General features: G+C 41.0%; 1 protein-coding gene across 1 annotated transcript in view; it reads right to left on the bottom strand.

The window, feature by feature from the left end:
• The window catches only part of SPMIP7 (sperm microtubule inner protein 7), a gene marked incomplete at both ends in the record, with an annotated part of 57,433 nt that overhangs the window by 7,771 nt on the left and 29,773 nt on the right, over nt 1–19,889 (bottom strand). The window contains 2 exons of the mRNA XM_079931910.1: nt 7,323–7,430; nt 8,683–8,724. Of these exons, the coding sequence (XP_079788036.1) occupies nt 7,323–7,430; nt 8,683–8,724 (150 nt within the window). The remainder of the gene's footprint in view (nt 1–7,322; nt 7,431–8,682; nt 8,725–19,889) is intronic.

The following is a 19,889-nucleotide window of genomic DNA, read 5'->3' as shown; positions in this document are numbered from 1 at the left end:
AAAGTCCTCACCCACGCTGCTTCTAAAATCTATTCCATTTAACCCTTTGGCAGGGACATCACAGGGGGACTTTTTTCCGTCTTCAGTGCAACATGTTGACCTTATACAAGAGGAGAATAGTCTCTGGGGGACACTCTGCAGACCTGCGGCTGATGGGTGACACGATTTTTCAGATGGAAGAAACAGAGATATTAGAGACACGGAAATGTACAGGCTCTAAGAGAATTTCCAGAGCAATTGTACGTTCAAACCCACTCCCCCATTTAAGGAAAGCGAGAGAAACAGGAAACCATTTAAAGATAAGTGAAGTCTTCATGTTTGCCTTTGCTCCATAGTCTTTTGGACACCTTCTTTGGTGCCCAATTCCCACAATAAGCCTAGAGTTGGTTCACTAATGGGTAAATTTGAATAAATTGTTGCCTAAGTTTACAGCTAATTGGTTTTGCTCAGCAAAGCATAATAAAATAGAAATTAAATAACTTGAGAAATAAAAGGAACTTCAGTAAATCAGTTAGAACGAGGGAGCCCAGATGGTGTGTAATGAAAAGCTAAATAGAACATAAGGAAAACATGGAGAAAACCATGTTATATGTAGACTATAGGTCATGCATACGTGGATTAAAATTCCAGTGCGCACACGTTCTCTCTCTGTACCACAGGCCTGACGAATCCTCACTGAGTGTGCGCCCTTTGTGACACTTAACGTGAGTTGACTGGTTTAATCTCCCAACACTCTGGGTCGCTGGTCCTGGTATCATGCCCATTTCATAGATGCAGGCACTGGGGCCTCAGAAAGAGTCTAAGTCATGTGCCCGGAGACAACCGAGCTGGCAGGTGGCGGGACTGACCCGACCCAGAAGGCCCTGACACCCAGACTGCCAGCCGTGCCGGGAGAGCTGTGCTGGGTCAGGGTGGCCAGCGTCACTCAGGGTGTGGGTGTAGTGCACATTCAAGCCACTTGGGTCCTCGTTCAGCGAGAGCTATTCTGTGTCAAGTACAGATCGAGAAGAACTCAAACAGGCCTGACGCCTGACAGCTTTCACGTTAAGCAGTAAAGTTGTTAAATGCACGACTAGAGGTTTACAGAATCCAGGTGGGGCAAAGATCGCTGATGCAGAGTAAGAGCCAGAGGGTGTGAGAGGGACGCAGAGGGAGGCGCGGGCTCAGACTGCCCCAGGGCTGGCATCGGCCTTCAGGGCTGCCCCCGCCAGCCCTGTGCTCCTGGACACAGGATGGGAGCTTTCTGAACCACCTCTGCCCAAGTCAGGGGTGGGAGGATGTGCAGCTCCCTTGCAGGGGGCGGGGGGCCGGGTTAGCTGGGCCAAGTGCTGGCCCAGTGCACGTGTGGCCAGAGAAGCTGGCGGGCCTGGGAAGGCTGAGGGGAAGGAGGGCCTGGGAACTGGGACTGGTTTTGCTGACCGTTCTGTGAGAAATCTAGATAAGACCAGAGTCATGCTGGCCACTGGGCTGTGCCTCCCTGAATGTGGTAAGATGTGGTAAGATCCCCAGGACCTGCTCAGGAATTAGTGTCACTCCTACCGTCACCATGCTCTAGAGGATGTGCTTCTCCCTCTGTTCTCAGGGAACCTTCCCCTCTGGCATCCGGGAGGGGACACGGAAAGGAGCCGACAGCCCCATCAGAGCAGGGCTGACGCCCAGGAAGCGCTCACTGGCCAGAGGCTGCCCTGGGGACTGAGCGCTCATGGAATGAGTACCTGGGGCTCTTACATAATTTACTCTGCTTCAACCTCCCCATCTGTAAAGTGGGGAGAGAACCTATTCCCGCACCTCTGGCTTCATCACACTGCTTTGAAAAACAAATGAGAGAGTCGATGTGAAAGTTCTCAGAAAAGGCAGAAGTGTGGGCTAGTGTAAGGAACTGCTATTCATAGCCCGTCTTGAACCTGCCTTGTGGTCAGATTTTGTTAAAGGTGCAGTGCACCCGGGACAGGAGCAGGGCGGCCCCTTCTTCCATCTTAGACCTTGGCCCAGGGGTGCCTGGAGGTCACTTTGGACAATTACTCATGATTTGCAAATGCTTCATCAGAGAGACGACAGAGGTAAAGGCACAGTGAATACGAAACTGGGTGAAGTCCTGAAATAAAAGATTATGATTTAGTGGAAGACAGAGCGGTGGAGGCACAAGGCTGGTTTGGGAAACCAAACGGCAAACAGTGTCTGGAAAGCACCGGGTATGGGGTCGGAGGGCGCAGCCTCTGCTCTGTCACCTGGACGTGCCTCTCTCCTGCTCAAGCCCCAGCGTCCTCCTCGTTGGCAAAGGGAGGGGCTGGACCAGCTGAGATGCACATACGTGAGCTCCCACGTGGTCCATGGCAAAAGAAAAACACTCTCCCTTTCCTTAGGAAAGGGCAAGGTTCCATGCTTTTGGATCCCGAGTCTGCACAGATCTGCTGTTACACATCATTCTCTAGTCAGGCTCTTTGCACTGATGACTCCTGAATGCTAGGCATTTTCAAACAATGTGGGCCACAAAATAATTACTAACTGAAAACAAACTTCTCTTCCATCTCATTTTATAATAAGCTCTTGCAAAGAATATGGCTCTAGTATTTAAGAGTAGGATGAAAAAACAGATTGGGAAAAAAATGGGGGGGTCCCTACGTTAGTCTTACCTTGTTTGCTTGACACAGATTATGAGTGAGGATGGACTTTTTACCTTTTTTGTGTGTGTGTGTAATTTCTACTCAGTGCCTGAGCTTCAAGAACTGTTGAAGCCAATGGATATCATGGATTCTAGCTCCTAAACTAGGCCCAAGTTAGAAGTTAGGAACCTCAGTGGAAACTGAATTAATGTCTTGAGTTCCTTAACTAAATATCTTTTAATAACTGGCCCATCACTACCAAATCAGAAACTATTTTATTAATTTTAATGAGAAAACTCATGCAACAATTCTGCTCTTAAGGATTTGTTCTATAGAAATGGATGCATAAAACTGTGCAAAGATATATGTGGAGGATGTTTACTGCTGTATTTTTTTAACAAAAGGAGAGATTTTAGTAACTACTTGGCCTACGTAAACTATGATATAGCTTGTAGTGGAATATGATGCAGCCATTAAAAAAGATTTTCAAAGCCCTGCATAGAGCCTGGGAAAATGTCCATTGCACCTGTCAACCCAACACCGCCCCACACTCGCATGCACACACAGCGACATGCAGCTACCTACAGGCAGAAATTCATGCACGTTTGGCGGTAAAGTCTAAAACATGTATCACTTTTCAACACTGGCCCTGAAAATGAAAGAGGTATTCCACTTTTGACAAACATATTTGAATGGTTTTTATAATAAACACATTTGGAAGGAAAAGAACATGCTATTTGGTGAGCTTTAAGGCCAGCATTGAAGGTGTGTGTGCCTACACATTGCACATAAACTCTGGCTCCACTGTAAATTTTTACAATACTTCCAGGAAAGGATTTTGTAACATGCTTAAAAATGTTTATATATTTTGACCTCATAATCCATTTCAAGGAGTCTCCCTTAAGTAAATAACTCCAAATTAGAAGAAGATTCACTTAAAGAGTGTTTGACAGCATTATTTATCATAGCAAAAAATGGAAAGAATTTACATATGTAACCTAAGTGAACTAGTCAATGACAGTACATCTACACCAATAAAAAATCATGATGAGTTCATAATAACATGTACCCATGATGATGTTGCAATGTTAAGGTAGTAAAAATTATATATGTAGTATGATCATAGCTATATAAATATACAGATACAAGATTCAGGATGACAGATGGAAATATGTCAAAATATTAATAATGCCTATGTTTCTGTGTAAAAGTTTAGTTATATTTTTATTGTTATTAATTTTTCCTGTACTTTTTTCTATAATGATCAGATTCAGTTCTACAACTTTAAAAGTTATTTTTAAAACTATTAGTATAGGGCTTCCCTGGTGGCGCAGTGGTTGAGAGTCTGCCTGCCGATGCAGGGGACACGGGTTCGTGCCCCGGTCCGGGAAGATCCCACATGCCGCGGAGCGGCTGGGCCCGTGAGCCATGACCGCTGAGTCTGCGCATCCGGAGCCTGTGCTCCGCAATGGGAGAGGCTACAACAGTGAGAGGCCCGTGTACCGCAAGAAAAAAAACAAACAAACAAAAAACAAAAAAAAAACTATTAGTATAATCACCACCAATACATTGGGCATGTCAAATGAGATGGTGGCCAGAATACAAAATCAACGAATGAGGAAAATTTGAAAACATTTACCCTTTGGGGAAATTGGTGATTCCAACCACCTGAACCCAAGAGGCAGTAGCCTTGACTCTGTCTGCAATGCGGCTTCCACTGAAGGAGTCGGGGCAAGTACAGCTCCTGTCCTAATTGTCACAGGTTATGAGAACCTTAAAGATGATCTCATAAACGTATTTCCCTTTAAGAAAGTTTAAGATGAGGAAACAAAGGAAGAGTCATATTTGCTTTTGAATAGGATGGAACTCTACTGGGCACAAAGTAAGTTGAAGTGTTTCTGGGTTTTGGACCTTATGCAAATGATGTCATGTTGCATGCATTCTTCTGTACTTTGCTCAGTGTGGTACTGTGGAAAGGACATAATATTTTGTTTAGAGATTCAAGTATATGTATCCAAACTATCAAGCAAAGCAAGCAAAGGATAAGCACAAAGTCTGATGTGATGACTTCTGGGTTGGGGAAGGAGACCAAGGAGATGAGGTTGGGAGGAATATACAGGTGGCTTAAAAGATACAGTACTATGTCCTTAGCTAGGCCCGGGATGCACAGGCATTTCCTTGTTATTTTGCTTTATATGTTACATATGACACTATACATTTTGTATCAATACCTCATAATAAAAATGGAAAACCTTTCTTTGTGTTAAAAGGTTAAGATTCTGTTAAAAAAAATGAAACCTCATCCAAAGAAGAAACTTTGCAACCTCGGAGGCCCTCTAGTGGCCAATTTGGGGACGTACAGTTAATGTCCAATTCTTTTACATAATCCATTCAATTTCCTTTCCTTAAAAACACTAATTAACAGCAAGATGAGGTAGAATGGCCTGCTCCCAAATTTACTTAAGTTAAATGGTATGTTCTACATCAAATTTTTAAAATGCTGCCAGACTGCTCTTTACTATCCTTGAAGAATGACCCAGAAGAATACATTTTATTCTTTAGCAAGAATGTTTCATAAAACATTCCAAAATTCAGATGTACATTTCAAAGGAGAAATAAAATTTTATGCCAGTAGGATATTTTCAGTTGGGTTTATCCTCATATTCTTTCTTGAAAATTTTTTAGAATTGCCACGTTTTTTTTTGTTTTTTTTTTTTTTTTAATTTTATTTATTTATTTATTTATTTATTTATTTATTTTGCGGTACATGGGCCTCTCACTGTTGTGCCTCTCCCGTTGCGGAGCACAGGCTCCAGACGTGCAGGCTCAGTGGCCATGGCTCATGGGCCCAGCCGCTCCACGGCATGTGGGATCTTCCCGGACCGGGGCATGAACCCGTGTCCCCTGCATCGGCAGGCAGACTCTCAACCACTACGCCACCAGGGAAGCCCTAGAATTGCCACGTTTAATAGCAATAATTTCCTTGCAGAAATTATGGAAGAATCATAACCAACGAACCGTTCCTCAGGACTCAGCTAAAACATCACAGCCTTCAAGTCTCGTGGGTGAAAGTGACCTCTCTGTACAACTGAGATCAAAAGCACTAAGCTCACTGCTCAGGAGACTCACTCCACGCTGCTCTATATTATCATTGCTGGTGAGCAGAGCTCACCGGCCCTGCAGGTTTGCAAGCTACATGAGGGCTAAGTCTTTGTCACAGTACATGGAATATTTTATGTATTCTCTCCTCTTTTTTCTTTCTTTTTTGTTTTTGGTTGAAATGGATCAACTCATTTAATTCTTCAATGCAGTAAGTTACAGAAATATATTTTAAAACCAAATTTAGTTTTGAAACATATTTTAGTTTGGCCAACTAGTCAAAAGAATTAGAGTCAGAATATATAACACAGGAAGATTCAAAATTATTATAGGGTGTAGAACAGGTCTGAAGGACAGCCAATGTGAAATTTAGCTATTTTGTCTCATGGACACAACTGATGTTTAAAGAAAATAGAAAGCAGCTAACATTTAAAATACTGTCGTGATTCACACTATAGGCTTGCAGGATACCTCCTGCAAGGTTTTCAGTCACCAGCGAAACTGATGGGGTAACAGCCATGATGTGTAGCAGCTCAGTGGCGTAATGAAGAAGATGTGGTACGTATATACCACGGAATATTACTCAACCATAAAAAGGAATGAAATAATGCCCTTTTCAGCAACATGGATGGACCTAGATATCATCATACTAAGTGAAGTAAGTCAGACAAAGACATATCATATGATATCACTTATATGTGGAATCCAAAAAGAGGGTAGAAATTAACTTATTTACAAAACAGAAATAGACCCACAGACATAGAAAACAAACTTATGGTTACCAGGGGGTAAGGGGGGGAGGGATAAATTGGGAGATTGGGATTGACATATACACACTACTATGTATAAAATAGATAACTAATAAGAACCTGATGTATAGCACAGGGAACTCTATTCAATACTCTGTAATGACCTATATGGGAAAAGAATCTAAAAAAGAGTGGATATATGTGTATGTATAACTGATTCACTTTGCTGTACACCTGAAACTAACAACATTGCAAATCAATTATACTCCAGTAAAAATTAAAAAAAAAAAAAAAAGACACAGAATGTCAGCTTCCTGTAGTGTATCCTGTGAATCCTAGGGAAGTAATTTCTGAGGCTCAGTAGTTCCACTGGTGAAAGTGAATATATACATACTTTTTGTATATATTATATATATAATATATTCATAAAACATAGCATGTAAAGATATATTGCATATATATGTAGGCACCCAGGTTAGTCAGTGCTCAAAACTATAACCTCCTTTGTGAGAAACTACAGTCCTTTCAGGTACCTTTCTTTCAGGTATCTTTCAGGTATCTTTCCTCTTAAGCTGTGAGCAGCATCAGGCTGTTTTTTTTTTTTAATTTTATGGAAGTCGAGTTGATTTACAATGTTGTGTTAATTTCTGCTGTACAGCAAAGTGACTCAGTTATACACATATACATTCTTTTTCTGATTCTTTTCCATTATGGTTTATCCTGGGAGATTGAATATAGTTCCCTGTGCTGTACGGTAGGACCTTGTTGTTTATCCAGGGCCGTTTTTTAATTGCTCCATTCATTGCAAAGCCCATGACCATGTTTCCTCCTGAATAATAAAGTGAGGGGAATAATCATAAGTGGAACTCACCAACTTGAGTTCGTATAAAGAATTTCAGAGCTGCGAGGCTTGGCGAGAGATGTGATGTCTCCACAGGGGTCGTCAACGTCATCAGCATTTGTAGAATGCACGCAACCACTGTTAGGATGAAAAGAAACATAGAAAAAATAGATGAACATATCCTAACTTGCAAAGGAAATCTTGCCAAAATAGATCAAAATGCAAAAAATTAACCACGGTGATGGAACAATTTGCCTTAAAAAAAATAAAGTAAGGAGACTTTCTCTTTTTTAGAGTGAGAGCAACAGCTGGTTTGTGTTTTTGAGCAAAGAAGCAGCTGCTTCTGCAGCCCTGAGCCAACTCCTCCCTGGAGCTTGGAGGCAGCCGGGGCAAGGCAGAGATGGGTGTCTCCATAGCTGAGGGGCCTCCTGTGGGGACAGAAACGGGGCAGGTGCCTGGGATTGTGGGCAACTGGCGATGTGCCTTCGGGGCCAATTAGTCCACGGCAGTGAGAGGGGGTCCTGCAGGCGCTTCTGGGGCCACTGGTAGGAAGGTGAGTCAATTCTACTGTGGGGTAGGAGAGGCTGGAGTAATGAGGGGGGAGGGTAGAGATGAAAGGCCCAGATTCCTCTGTTTGCTTGGATTTACTTTGTTCCAAGGTACTGTGATCTGAATGTTTATGTCCCCCCAAAATTCATACGTTGAATCCCTAACATCCAAAGGTGATGGTGTCAGGAGGTGGGAGGTACTTGGGTCATTAGTGTTCTTATAAAAGGGACACCACGAGCTCCTTGCCCCTGAACCGTACGTGGACACAAGTCTGTGACCCCTTGGCCGTCCCTACCTTCCAGCCTCCAGAACTGTGGGAAAGAAACGTCTGTTGTCTACAAGCCACCCAGTCTGTGCTATGTTGTGACAGCAGCCCAAGCTGACTAAAGCACAAGATTTTTTCTCCAACATAAAGCAGAGAAGACCCCAAAGGGTGGTGACGCACATCTGTGCCACCCACGGAGAGCCAAATTTAAATAGAAAAGCAAGAGATCGCATTTCCTGCCCTTAGCTTTGGCGAGCACATTGGAGCTTCCACACCAAGTGTAAAAGTCTTTCTTGTTGACAACACCCAATATTAGTAGCATCCAAGGTATTTTATTTCATAAAATAACCAATTTGGGAACACCGAAGATACTGCTCCCCCTTTCTTTCTCTTATTAACATCTTTAACGCATTTTTGATGAAATTCCTGACAGGCAGCATGCTAGGAAAACATTAGAAATCTGTTAGAAAGCGTAAGCTGTTTCAAAAAGTGAATTACAAACATGAGTGAGCTGAAAGCAACTACAATTTAGATGTAAATCTAGTAATTTTTAAAACATTAAGAAACATTACTTACGTATAGAGAGGAATGTATTTGCTTCTGGAACTTGGACTCACACTTAGAAAAAGAGAAAACATAGGCAACTGAGTTATCGACATTAATAAACATCACGATTAGAGTAAAAAGTCTTCAGAGATATCCCATAGAAATGGGCTTCCAAAAGTTGGTAATTTTAAGCAGAAAAGATTTAAAGATGTAGTTTTTAAGTGATGAAAATCAAGCACAGAACAAATTCACTCCAAACAGCCAAGAACACGTAAGTCCTTGTTGACTCTTACGATTTAGCTCCAAAGCCTCTTCTCCTGGGTTTTTCTTTGCTGTTTTTGTCCTCAATGGTTAGACATGTCATATGTGGCAAAGCTGACCTCTCATTTTCTTAGACACACAGAGGGTCCACATTTGACTGGCTCTTACTGACCATTTAGTGTAACTCTCCATGGTGGAGAGGAAGCGACTGTGGCCCAAAGGAGTTCAGTGACGTACACAAGATTGCAGTTACTTAGGGCGCTTAGAGGAGCTTGGGTTTATTGTGTACTTTCCCTGCTCCAATCCTAGAATCAGCCATTTTTCCAAGGATCTCACAATGTCTTTTATTGGAGAGTGGCATTTTAAACCAACATTTTGGAGCTAGACATGCTTCTGGCTGCTTGTGTGTCCCTACTTCTAGGCCCTCCCAGCGGACAGAGCTAGGAATATCTGGGTGCATTTGAACCCGTGTGTATCCATATACCTACATATATTTCTGTATTCACTTTCTGCAATATATATATATATATATATATATATATATATATATATATAAAGGGATACCTCAGAGATATTATGGGTTCGGTTCCAGATCACAGCAATAAAAGTGAATACCACAGTAAAGCGAGTAACACAAATTTTTTGATTTCCCAGTGCATATAAAAATTATGTTTATACTAACCTGTAGTCTATTAATGTACAATGGCATTATGTCTAAAAATGTCCATACCTTAATTTAAAAATACTTTACTGCTAAAAAATGCTAACCGTAATCTAAGTCTTCAGCAAGCTGAAATCTTGTTGCACTAGTAACATTAAAGATCACTGATCACAGACCACCGTTACAAATATAATAATAATGAAAAAGTTTGAAATATTGTGAGAATGACCAAAATGTGACACAGAGATGCAAAGTGAGCAAATGCTGTTGGAAAAACGGCCCCGATAAACTTGCTCGAGGCAGGGTTGCCACAAACCTTCCATTTGTAAAAAACACAGAACCTGTGAAGCACAACAAAACGAAGTGTGCCTGTAAACATGAGTTCGTGGAGGCCCCCAAGTCTAATCAGCACCACGGGGCTCATTCTCCGCCTTCTCTGACAGTGTGAGACCTGCCTCTCACCATCTGCCAAAGATTTACTTTTTGTCACATGTAACAAAATGTGACAAAAAGGCACAAGTCACACTACATGTTCTTACATGGAGTATACATGTAAGAAGTTTAGAATTGCCAACCTGTTTCTTGGTGAGAAACACATTTACCAAGTAGAGTGCAGATAGTACTTACATACAGCTCTTTTTGTCATTAGCCTTACAGTTCTGTGTCAAAATACTATTTCCAAGTGTATGAAGGTCCAAATTTAGGATCACTCCTGTTTTCCCCCATCCACTTAAATGTAGTTATGTCATTTGCTTGTAATACAGATTCACTTGTTACCTTCTGAATTCCATCCTGGATTTTCCCACCACCCTGGTATACCTTTCTCTCTCTTTCTCTATTTTTTACTTTGCATTCAGTACAGTTTGTTCTCTATGGTGTACATAGAGTTCTATGGGTTTGAGAAATACTGTCATGTGGCCAGCACCACAGAACCATATAGAACTGTTCCATCGTCCTAATGTTTGTTTACAGGCTCTTTGTCTTCAATGCTGTCCCCCTCTCCCAAATCCTGGTAGCCACTGATCTACTCCTACCCTTGTAGTTTTGCCTTTTCTAGAATGTCATATAAAAGGAATCATGCAGGGCTTCCCTGGTGGCGCAGTGGTTGAGAGTCCACTTGCCGATGCAGGGGACGCGGGTTCGTGCCCCGGTCCGGGAGGATCCCACATGCCACGGAGCGGCTGGGCCCGTGAGCCATGGCCGCTGAGCCTGCGCATCCAGGGCCTGTGCTCCGTAACGGGACAGGCCACAACAGTGAGAGGCCCGCGTACCGCAAAGAAAAAAAAAAAAAAAAAGGAATCATGCAGTATGAGATCTTTTGGATCTGGCTGTTTTCATTGAGCAAAATGCTTTTTAGATTCATCCATATTGTTGTGTGTTGCATTTGTTCTTTTTCATTGTGTAGCTCTACTCTAGTATCTTTATCCAATACGTGTTTTTCCATTCACCTGTTGAAAGCAATCTTGGTTGTTTCTAGGTTTTGAAGATTATGATTAGAGCTGTTATGAGCATTCACATATAGGTTTTTCTTGCTAATGGGAGCAGCATTTACTAGGGGAAGGCTCCAAGGTGAGTGGATCCCGCAGGAGTTCTGAGATATGGCAGAACTGACTAGGACTTACAGCTTTTAGTTCAGTAGATGATTCATCATTAAAACAATAAATGCAATGGATGCATAGAAACTGGGTGAGCTATTTGCCATTTTACCAACATGACATGTAAATAGAAAGATGCTAATAAAGTTTTTCTTTTCTTTTCTTTTCTTTTTTTTTGGCTGTGACACGTGGCTTGTGGAATCTTAGTTCCTCAACCAGAGATTGAACCTGGGCCCATGGCAGTGAAAGGGCCTAACCTAACCACCATGGCAGTGGTTAGGTCGAGTTCCAACCACTGGACTGCCAGGGACTTCTCGCTAATAAAGTTTTTTTATTAGCACTCATGTAATATTAAGAGTTAGCACCAGCAATTTACATCTTTCTTCTTTTAAAAGATATTTGAATGGGATTATCAACTATTCCAACTTGCTGTGTTTATAAGGAACTTATATTTTGAATGTTTTAATCTTTGATTTAAATTATTACCATTCAATTTATACATTGGAATCTATTATTTTTATTGGGGTGTTTTATACCTTTGGTTAAACCATCTTTTAAATAATCTTTATCAAAACTTTAAATACTGATTTTAGAATATGGCTCAGTAAAATCAGTTTGCTGACACGACTCAATATTTTTCTCAATACTGTCATTACTTGCAATTCCAGATTCAACATTTAAACTTGATTATGATTTTGCATATTTCCACTTAACTACACTTTTTTATTCTAAAAATTTAAAAAAATCCTTTTTTTAACATCTTTATTGGAGTATAATTGCTTTACAATGTTGTGTTAGTTTCTGCTGTATAACAAAGTGAATCAGCTATATGTATATATATATCCCCATATCCCCTCTCTCTTGCATCTTCCTCCCTATCCCACCCCTCTAGGTGGTCACAAAGCACCGAGCTGATCTCCCTGTGCTCCCAGCTGCTTCCCACTAGCTATTTATTTTACATTTGGTAGTGTACATATGTCAGTGCTACTGTCTCACTTCGTCCCAGCATACCCTTCCCGCTCCCCGTGTCCTCAAGTCCATTCTCTACATCTGCTGCCCCTAGGTTCCTTAGAACCATTTTTTTTTAAGATTCCATATATATCTGTTAGCATATGGTATTTGTTTTTCTGTTTCTGACTTACTTCACTCTGTATGAGAGATTCTAGGTCCATCCACCTCACAACTAATAACTCAATTTCGTTTCTTTTTATGGCTGAGTAATATTCCATTGTATATATGTGCCACATCTTTATCCATTCATCTGTCAATGGACACTTAGGTTGCTTCCATGTCCTGGCTATTGTAAATAGTGCTGCAATGAACATTGTGGTACAGGTCTCTTTTTGAATTATGGTTTTCTCAGCATGTATGCCCAGTAGTGGGATTGCTGGGTAGTATGGTAGTTGTACTTTTAGTTTTTTAAGGAACCTCCATACTGTTCTCCAGAGTGGCTGTGTCAATTTACATTCCCATGAACAGTGCAAGAGGGTTCCCTTTACTCCACACCCTCTCCAGCATTTACTGTTTGCAGATTTTTTGATGATGGCCATTCTGACCGGTGTGAGGTGATACCTCATTGTAGTTTTGATTTGCATTTCTCTAATGATTAGTGATGTTGAGCATCCTTTCATGTGTTTGTTGGCAATCTGTATGTCTTCTTTGTAGAAATGTCTATTGAGGTCTTCTGTCCATTTTTGGATTGGGTTCTTTGTTTTTTTGTTATTGAGCTGCTTGTATATTTTGGAAATTAATCCTTTGTCAGTTGCTTCATTTGCAAATATTTTCTCCAATTCTGAGGGCTGTCATTTCATCTTGTTTACGGTTTCTTTTGCTATGCAAAAGTTTTTAAGTTTCATTAGGTCCCATTTGTTTGTTTCAATTTCCCGTACTCTAGGAGGTGAGTCAAAAAGGATCTTGCTATGATTTATGTCATAGAGTGTTCTGCCTATGTTTTCTTCTAAGAGTTTTATAGTGTCTGGCCTTACATTAAGGTCGTTAATCCATTTTGAGTTCATTTTTGTTTATGGTGTTAGGGAGTGTTCTGATTTCATTCTTTTACATGTAGCTGTCCAGTATTGCCAGCACCACTTATGGAGGAGGCTGTCTTTTCTCCATTGTATATTCTTGCCTCCTTTATCAAAGACAAGGTGATCATATGTGCATGGGTTTATCTCTGGGCTTTCTATCCTGTTCCATTGATCTATATTTCTGTTTTTGTGCCAGTATCATACTGTCTTGATTACTGTAGCTTTGTAGTATAGTCTGAAGTCAGGGAGCCTGATTCCTCCAGCTCGTTTTTCTTTCTCAAGATTGTTTTGGCTATTCAGAGTCTTTTGTGTTTCCATACAAATTGTGAACTTTTTTGTTCTTGTTCTGTGAAAAATGCCATTGGTAGTTTGATGGGGATTGCATTGAATCTGTAGATTGTTTTGGGTAACATAGTCATTTTCACAATGTTGATTCTTCCAATCCAAGAACATGCTATATCTTTCCATCTGTTTGTATCATCTTTAATTTCTTTCATTACTGTCTTATAGCTTTCTGCATAGAGGTCTTTTTTCTCCTTAGGCAGGTTTATGCCTAGGTATTTTATTCTTTTTGTTGCAATGATAAATAAGAGTGTTTCCTAATTACTCTTTCAGATTTTTCATCATTAGCGTATAGGAATGCAAGAGATTTCTGTGCATTAATTTTGTATCCTACAACTTTACCAAATTCATTGATTAGCTCTAGTAGTTTTCTGGTACCATCTTTAGGATTCTGTATGTATAGTAACATGTTATCTGCAAACAGTGACAGTTTTCTTCTCCTTTTCCAACTTGGATTCCTTTTATTTATTTTTCTTCTCTGATTGCTGTGGCTAAAACTTCCAAAACTAAGTTGAATAATAGAGGTGAGAATGGACAGCCTTGTCTTGTTCCTGATCTTAGTGGAAATGGTTTCAATTGTTCACCATTGAGAGCAATGTTGGCTGTGGGTTTGTCATATATGGCCTTTATTATGTTGAGATAAGTTCCCTCTATGCCTACTTTCTGGAGGGTTTTATCATTAATGGGTGTTGAATTTTTTTTTTTTTTTGCGGTACGTGGGCCTCTCACTGCTGTGGCCTCTCCCGTTGCAGAGCACAGGCTCTGGACCTGCAGGCTCAGTGGCCATGGCTCACAGGCCTAGCTGCTCCGCGGCATGTGGGATCTTCCCGGACTGGGGCACAAACCCGTGTCCCCTGCATCAGCAGGCAGACTCTCAACCACTGCTCCACCAGGGAAACCTGGGTGTTGAATTTTGTCAAAAACTTTTTCTGCATCTGTTGAGATGATCATATGGTTTTTCTCCTTCAATTTGTCAATATGGTGTATCACGTTGATTGATTTGGGTATATTGAAGAATCCTTGCATTCCTGGGATAAACTCCACTTGATCATGGTGTATGATCCTTTTAATGTGCTGTTTGATTGTGTTTGCTAGTATTTTGTTGAGGACTTTTGCATTTATGTTCATCAGTATTACTGGCCTATAGTTTTCTTTTTTTGTGACATCTTTTTCTAGTTTTGGTATCAGGGTGATGGTGGCCTCGTAGAATGAGCTTGGGAGTGTTCCTCCCTGTGCTATATTTGGGAAGAGTTTGAGAAGGATAGGTGTTAGCTCTTCTCTAAATGTTTGATAGAATTCCCCTGAGAAGCCATCTGGTCCTGGGCTTTTGTTTGTTGGAAGATTTTTAATCACAGTTTCAATTTCAGTGCTTGTGATTGGTCTGTTCATATTTTCTATTTCTTCCTGGTTCAGTCTTGGAAGGTTGTGTTTTTCTAAGAATTTGTCCATTTCTTCCAGGTTGTCCATTTTATTGGCATAGAGTTGCTTGTAGTAATCTCTCATGATCCCTGTACTTCTGCAGTGTCAGTTGTTACTTCTCCTTTTTCGTTTCTAATTCTATTGATTTGAGGCTTCTCCCTTTTTTCTTGTTAAGTCTGGCTAATGGTTTATCAATTTTGTTTATCTTCTCAAAGAACCACTTTTAGTTTTATTGATCTTTACTATTGTTTCCTTCATTTGTTTTTCATATCTTTCTGATCTGTTCTTTATGATTTCTTTCCTACTGCTAACTTTGGGTTTTTTTTTTCTTTCTTTCTCTAATTGCTTTAGGTGTAAGGTTAGGTTGTTTATTTGAGATGTTTCTTGTTTCTTGAGGGAGGATTGTATTGCTATAAACTTCCCTCTTAGAACTGCTTTTGCTGCATCCCATAGGTTTTGGGTTGCTGTGTTCTGATTGTCAGTTGTTTCTAGGTATTCTTTTATTTCCTCTTTGATTTCCTCAGTGATCTCTTGGTTATTTAGTACCATATTGTTTAGCTCTCCATGTGCTTGTACTTTTTACAGTATTTTTCCTGTAATTGATATCTAGTCTCATAGTGTTGTGGTAAGAAAAGGTACTTGATAAATTTTCATTTTCTTAAATTTACCAAGGCTTGATTTGTGACACAAGATATGATCTATCCTTCAGAATGTTCCATGAGCATTTGAGAAGAAAGTGTATTCTGTTGATTTTGGATGGAATGTCCTATAAATATCAATTAAGTCCATCTTGTTTAATGTGTCCTTTAAAGCTTGTGTTTCCTTATTTATTTTCATTTTGGATGATCTGTCCACTGGTGAAAGTAGGGTGTTAAAGTCCCCTACTATTATTGTATTACTGTTGATTTCCCCTTTTACAACTGTTAGCATTTGGCTTATGTATTGAAGTTCTCTTATTTTGGGTGCATAAATCTTTACAATTGTTATATCTTCTTCTTGGATTGATCGCTTGATCATTATGTAGTGTCCTTCTTTGTCTCTTGTAATAGTCTTCATTTTAAAGTCTATTTTGTCTGATATAAGTATTGCTACTCCAGATTTCTTTTGATTTCCATGTACATGGAATATCTTTTTCCATCCCCTCACTTTTGGTCTGTATGTGTCCCTAGGTCTGAAGTGGGTCTCTTGTAGACAGCATATATATGGGTCTTGTTTTTGTATCCATTCAGCCAGTCTGTGTCTTTTATTTGGAGCATTTAATCCATTTACATTTAAGATAATTATTGATATATATGTTCCTTTTACCATTTTTTTGATTGTTTTGGGTTTGTTTTTGTAGGTCTTTTCCTTCTCTTGTATTTCCTGCCTAGAGAAGTTCCCTTAGCATCTGTTGTAAATCTGATTTGGTGGTGCTGAATTCTCTTTACTGTAAAGATAATTGTCTTTAAAGGTTTTAATTTCTCTGTCAAATCTGAATGAGATCCTTGCTGGGTAGAGTAATCTTGGTTGTAGGTTTTCCCCTTTCATCATTTTAAATATGTCCTGCCAGTCCCTTCTGGCTTGCAGATTTTCTGATGAAAGATCAGCTGTTAACCTTATGGTGATTCCCTTGTATGTTATTTGCTGTTTTTCCGTTGCTTCTTTTAATATTTTTTCTGTGTATTTAATTTTTGATAGTTTGATTAATGTGTGTTTTATTATGTTTCTCTTTGGATTTATCCTGTATGGGATTCTCTGTGTTTACTGGACTTGATAGACTATTTCCTTTCCCATATTAGGGAAGCTTTCAACTACAATTCCTTCAAATATTTTCTCAGTGTCTTTCTTTTTCTATTGTTCTTCTGGGACCCTATAATTGGAATGTTGCTGTGTTTAATGTTGTCCCAGAGGTCTCTGAGACTGTCTTCAATTATTTTCATTCTTTTTTCTTTATTCTGCTCTGAGGTAGTTATATCCATTTTATCTTCCAGGTCACTTATCGGTTCTTCTGCCTCAGTTATTCTGCTATTGATTCCTTCTAGAGAATTTTTAATTTCACTTATTGAGTTTCTCATAATTATTTGTTTGCTCTTTGGTTCTTCTAGGTCCTTGTTAAATGTTTCTTGTATTTTCTCCATTCTATTTCCAGGATTTTGGAATATCTTTACTATCATCACTCTGAATTCTTTTTAAGGTAGACTGCCTATTTCCTCTTCATTTGTTTGCTCTTGTGGGTTTTTACTTTGCTCCTTTATCTGCTGTGTATTTCTCTGTCTTCTCATTTTGCTTAACTTACTGTGGTTGGGGTCTCCTTTTTGCAGGCTTCAGGTTCATAGTTCCCATTGTTTTTGGTGTCCACCCCCAGTGGGTGAGTTTGGTTCAGTGGATTGTGTAGGCTTCCTGGTGGAGGGGACTGGTGACTGTGTTCTGGTGGATGAGGCTGGATCTTGTCTTTCTGGTGGGCAGAACTGTGTCCAGTAGTGTGTTTTGGGGTGTCTGTGAATTTATTATCATTTTAGGCACCCTCTATGCTAATGAATGGGTTTGTGTTCCTATCTTGCTACTTGTTTGTCATGGGGTGTCCAGCACTGGAGCTTGCTGGTGATTGAGTGGAGCTGTTCTTAGCATTGAGATGGAGATCTCTGTGAGAGCTCTCACTGATTGATATTACATGGGGCTGGGAGGTCTCTGGTGGTCCAATGTCCTGAACTCAGCTCTCCCACCTCAGAGGCCCAGGCCTGATAGCCAGCCAGATCATCAAGACCCTGGCAGCCACACGGCTCAGAAGAAAAGGGAGAAAAAAAAAAGAGAATGAAAAAATAATAAAAATAAAATATTATTTAAAAAATAATAAAAAATTTAAAAAGTAATTTAAAAAATGAAGAGAGCATCCAAACCAATAAACAAATCCACCAATGATAACAAGTGCTAAGAACTATACTGAGATAAACGTAAAAGTCAGAAAGAAAAGAGTTGCAGACAGCAAACCCCAAGTCTACTGTTGCTCCCAAAGTCTACCACCTCAATTCTGGGATGATTCATTGTCTATTCAGGTATTCCACAGATGCAGGGTACCTCAAGTCGATTGTGGAGATTTAATCAGCTGCTCCTGAGGCTGCTGGGAGAGATTTCCCTTTCCCTTCTTTGTTCGCACAGCTCTTGGGGTTCAGCTTTGGATTTGGCCCCTCCTCTGCATGTAGGTTGCCCTCTGGCATCTTTTCTTTGCCCAGACAGGAGGGGGTTAAAGGAGCGGCTGATTAGGGGGCTCTGGATCACTCAGGCCAGGGGGAGGGATGGGTACGTAATGCGGGGCGAGCCTGCGGTGGCAGAGGCCAGCGTGACGTTGCAACAGCCTGAGGCATGCCATGTGTTCTTCGGGGGAAATTGTCCCTGGATTATGAGACTCTGGCAGTGATGGGCCGCACAGGCTCCCAGGAGGGGAGATGTGGATAGTGACCTGTGCTTGCACACAGGCTTCTTGGTGGCTGTAGCAGCGGTCTTAGCGTTTCATGCCCGTCTCTGGTGTCTGCACTGATAGCCGTGATTCGTGCCTGTCTCTGGAGCTCATCTAGGTGGTGTTCTGAAGCCCCTCTCCTCATGCACCCTGAAAAAATTGACTCTTAGGCAGTTCCAGACTTTTCCCCAGACTCCCTCCTGGCTGGCTGTGGTGCACTAGCCCCCTTCAGGCTGTGTTCACGCAGCCAAACCCAGTCCTCTCCCCGGGGTCTGACTTCTGAAGCTCAAGCCTCAGCTCCCAGCCCCCACCAGCCCCGGCAGGTGAGCAGACAAGCCTCTCAGGCTGGTGAGTGCTGGTCGGCACCGATCCTCTGTGCGGGAGTCTCTCCACTTTGCCCTCTGCACCCCTGTTGCTGCGCTCTCCTCCATGGCTCCAAAGCTTCCCCCTGCTGCCCACCCTCTGTCTCCACAAGTGAAGGGGCTTCCTAGTGTGTGGAAACTTTTCCTCCTTCACAGCTCCCTCCCAGTGGTGCGGATCCCATCCCTATTCTTTTGTCTTTGCTTTTTCTTTTGTCCTATCCAGGTACGTGGGTAGGGCAAAAGAGAAAAGGTATGTGGGGAGTTTCTTGCCTTTTGGGAGGTTTGAGTTCTTCTGCCAGCATTCAGTAGGTGTTCTGTAGGAGTTGTTCCACATGTAGATATATTTTTGATGTATTTGTGGGGAGGAAGTCTTACTCCTCTGCCATCTTGAAGGTCCTCCAAAAAAATCCTTCTTTAAAGGGCAATTTATGCTGGTTTTATTGAAGTGCTACATACAATTGTTAAACATTTGGAAAATGTCACCTTTGATATTATTTTTCCATAACTTAAATTTATTAATAACTTATTAATTTTGCTGACTAAGGCCTAAAATCTCCCATACTTTGCTTTGCAATTAATGATGGATTAGGTAAATATAAAATTAAATGTACAAGATTAAAAACCCTCCCATTGAGGTGATGATCAAATTGACCATCATCAAACCAGAACATCATATGAAACTCCAGGGAACAAAAGATGGGATTATCTCACTGTGGACGCATGCATTCTTCTTACGCATTATCTGTCTGTCTCACACTATTCTTCATAACCGGCCACAGTATTTGTTGCAAAATACACATATCTGGGGCTTCCCTGGTGGCGCAGTGGTTGAGAGTCCACCTGCCGATGCAGGGGACACGGGTTCGTGCCCCGGTCCGGGAAGATCCCACATGCCGCGGAGCGGCTGGGCCCGTGAGCCATGGCCACTGAGCCAGCACGTCCGGAGCCTGTGCTCCATGACGAGAGAGGCCACGACAGTGAGATGCCCACATAACGCAAAAAAAAAAAAAAAAAAAAAAATACACATATCTGTTTAAAGTTCCATGTGATTCATTCTTATGTTTTCTATTCTATTTAATTTTCACAAAATGCTGGTTGTGACTCTCCACTAATGGGTTGCAGGCTACAAATCACTCA

Source organism: Stenella coeruleoalba (genome assembly GCF_951394435.1).
Source record: "Stenella coeruleoalba genome assembly, chromosome: 9".
NCBI classification, from domain to species: Eukaryota; Metazoa; Chordata; class Mammalia; order Artiodactyla; family Delphinidae; genus Stenella; species Stenella coeruleoalba.
This window is presented reverse-complemented; position numbering and strand designations above follow the sequence as displayed.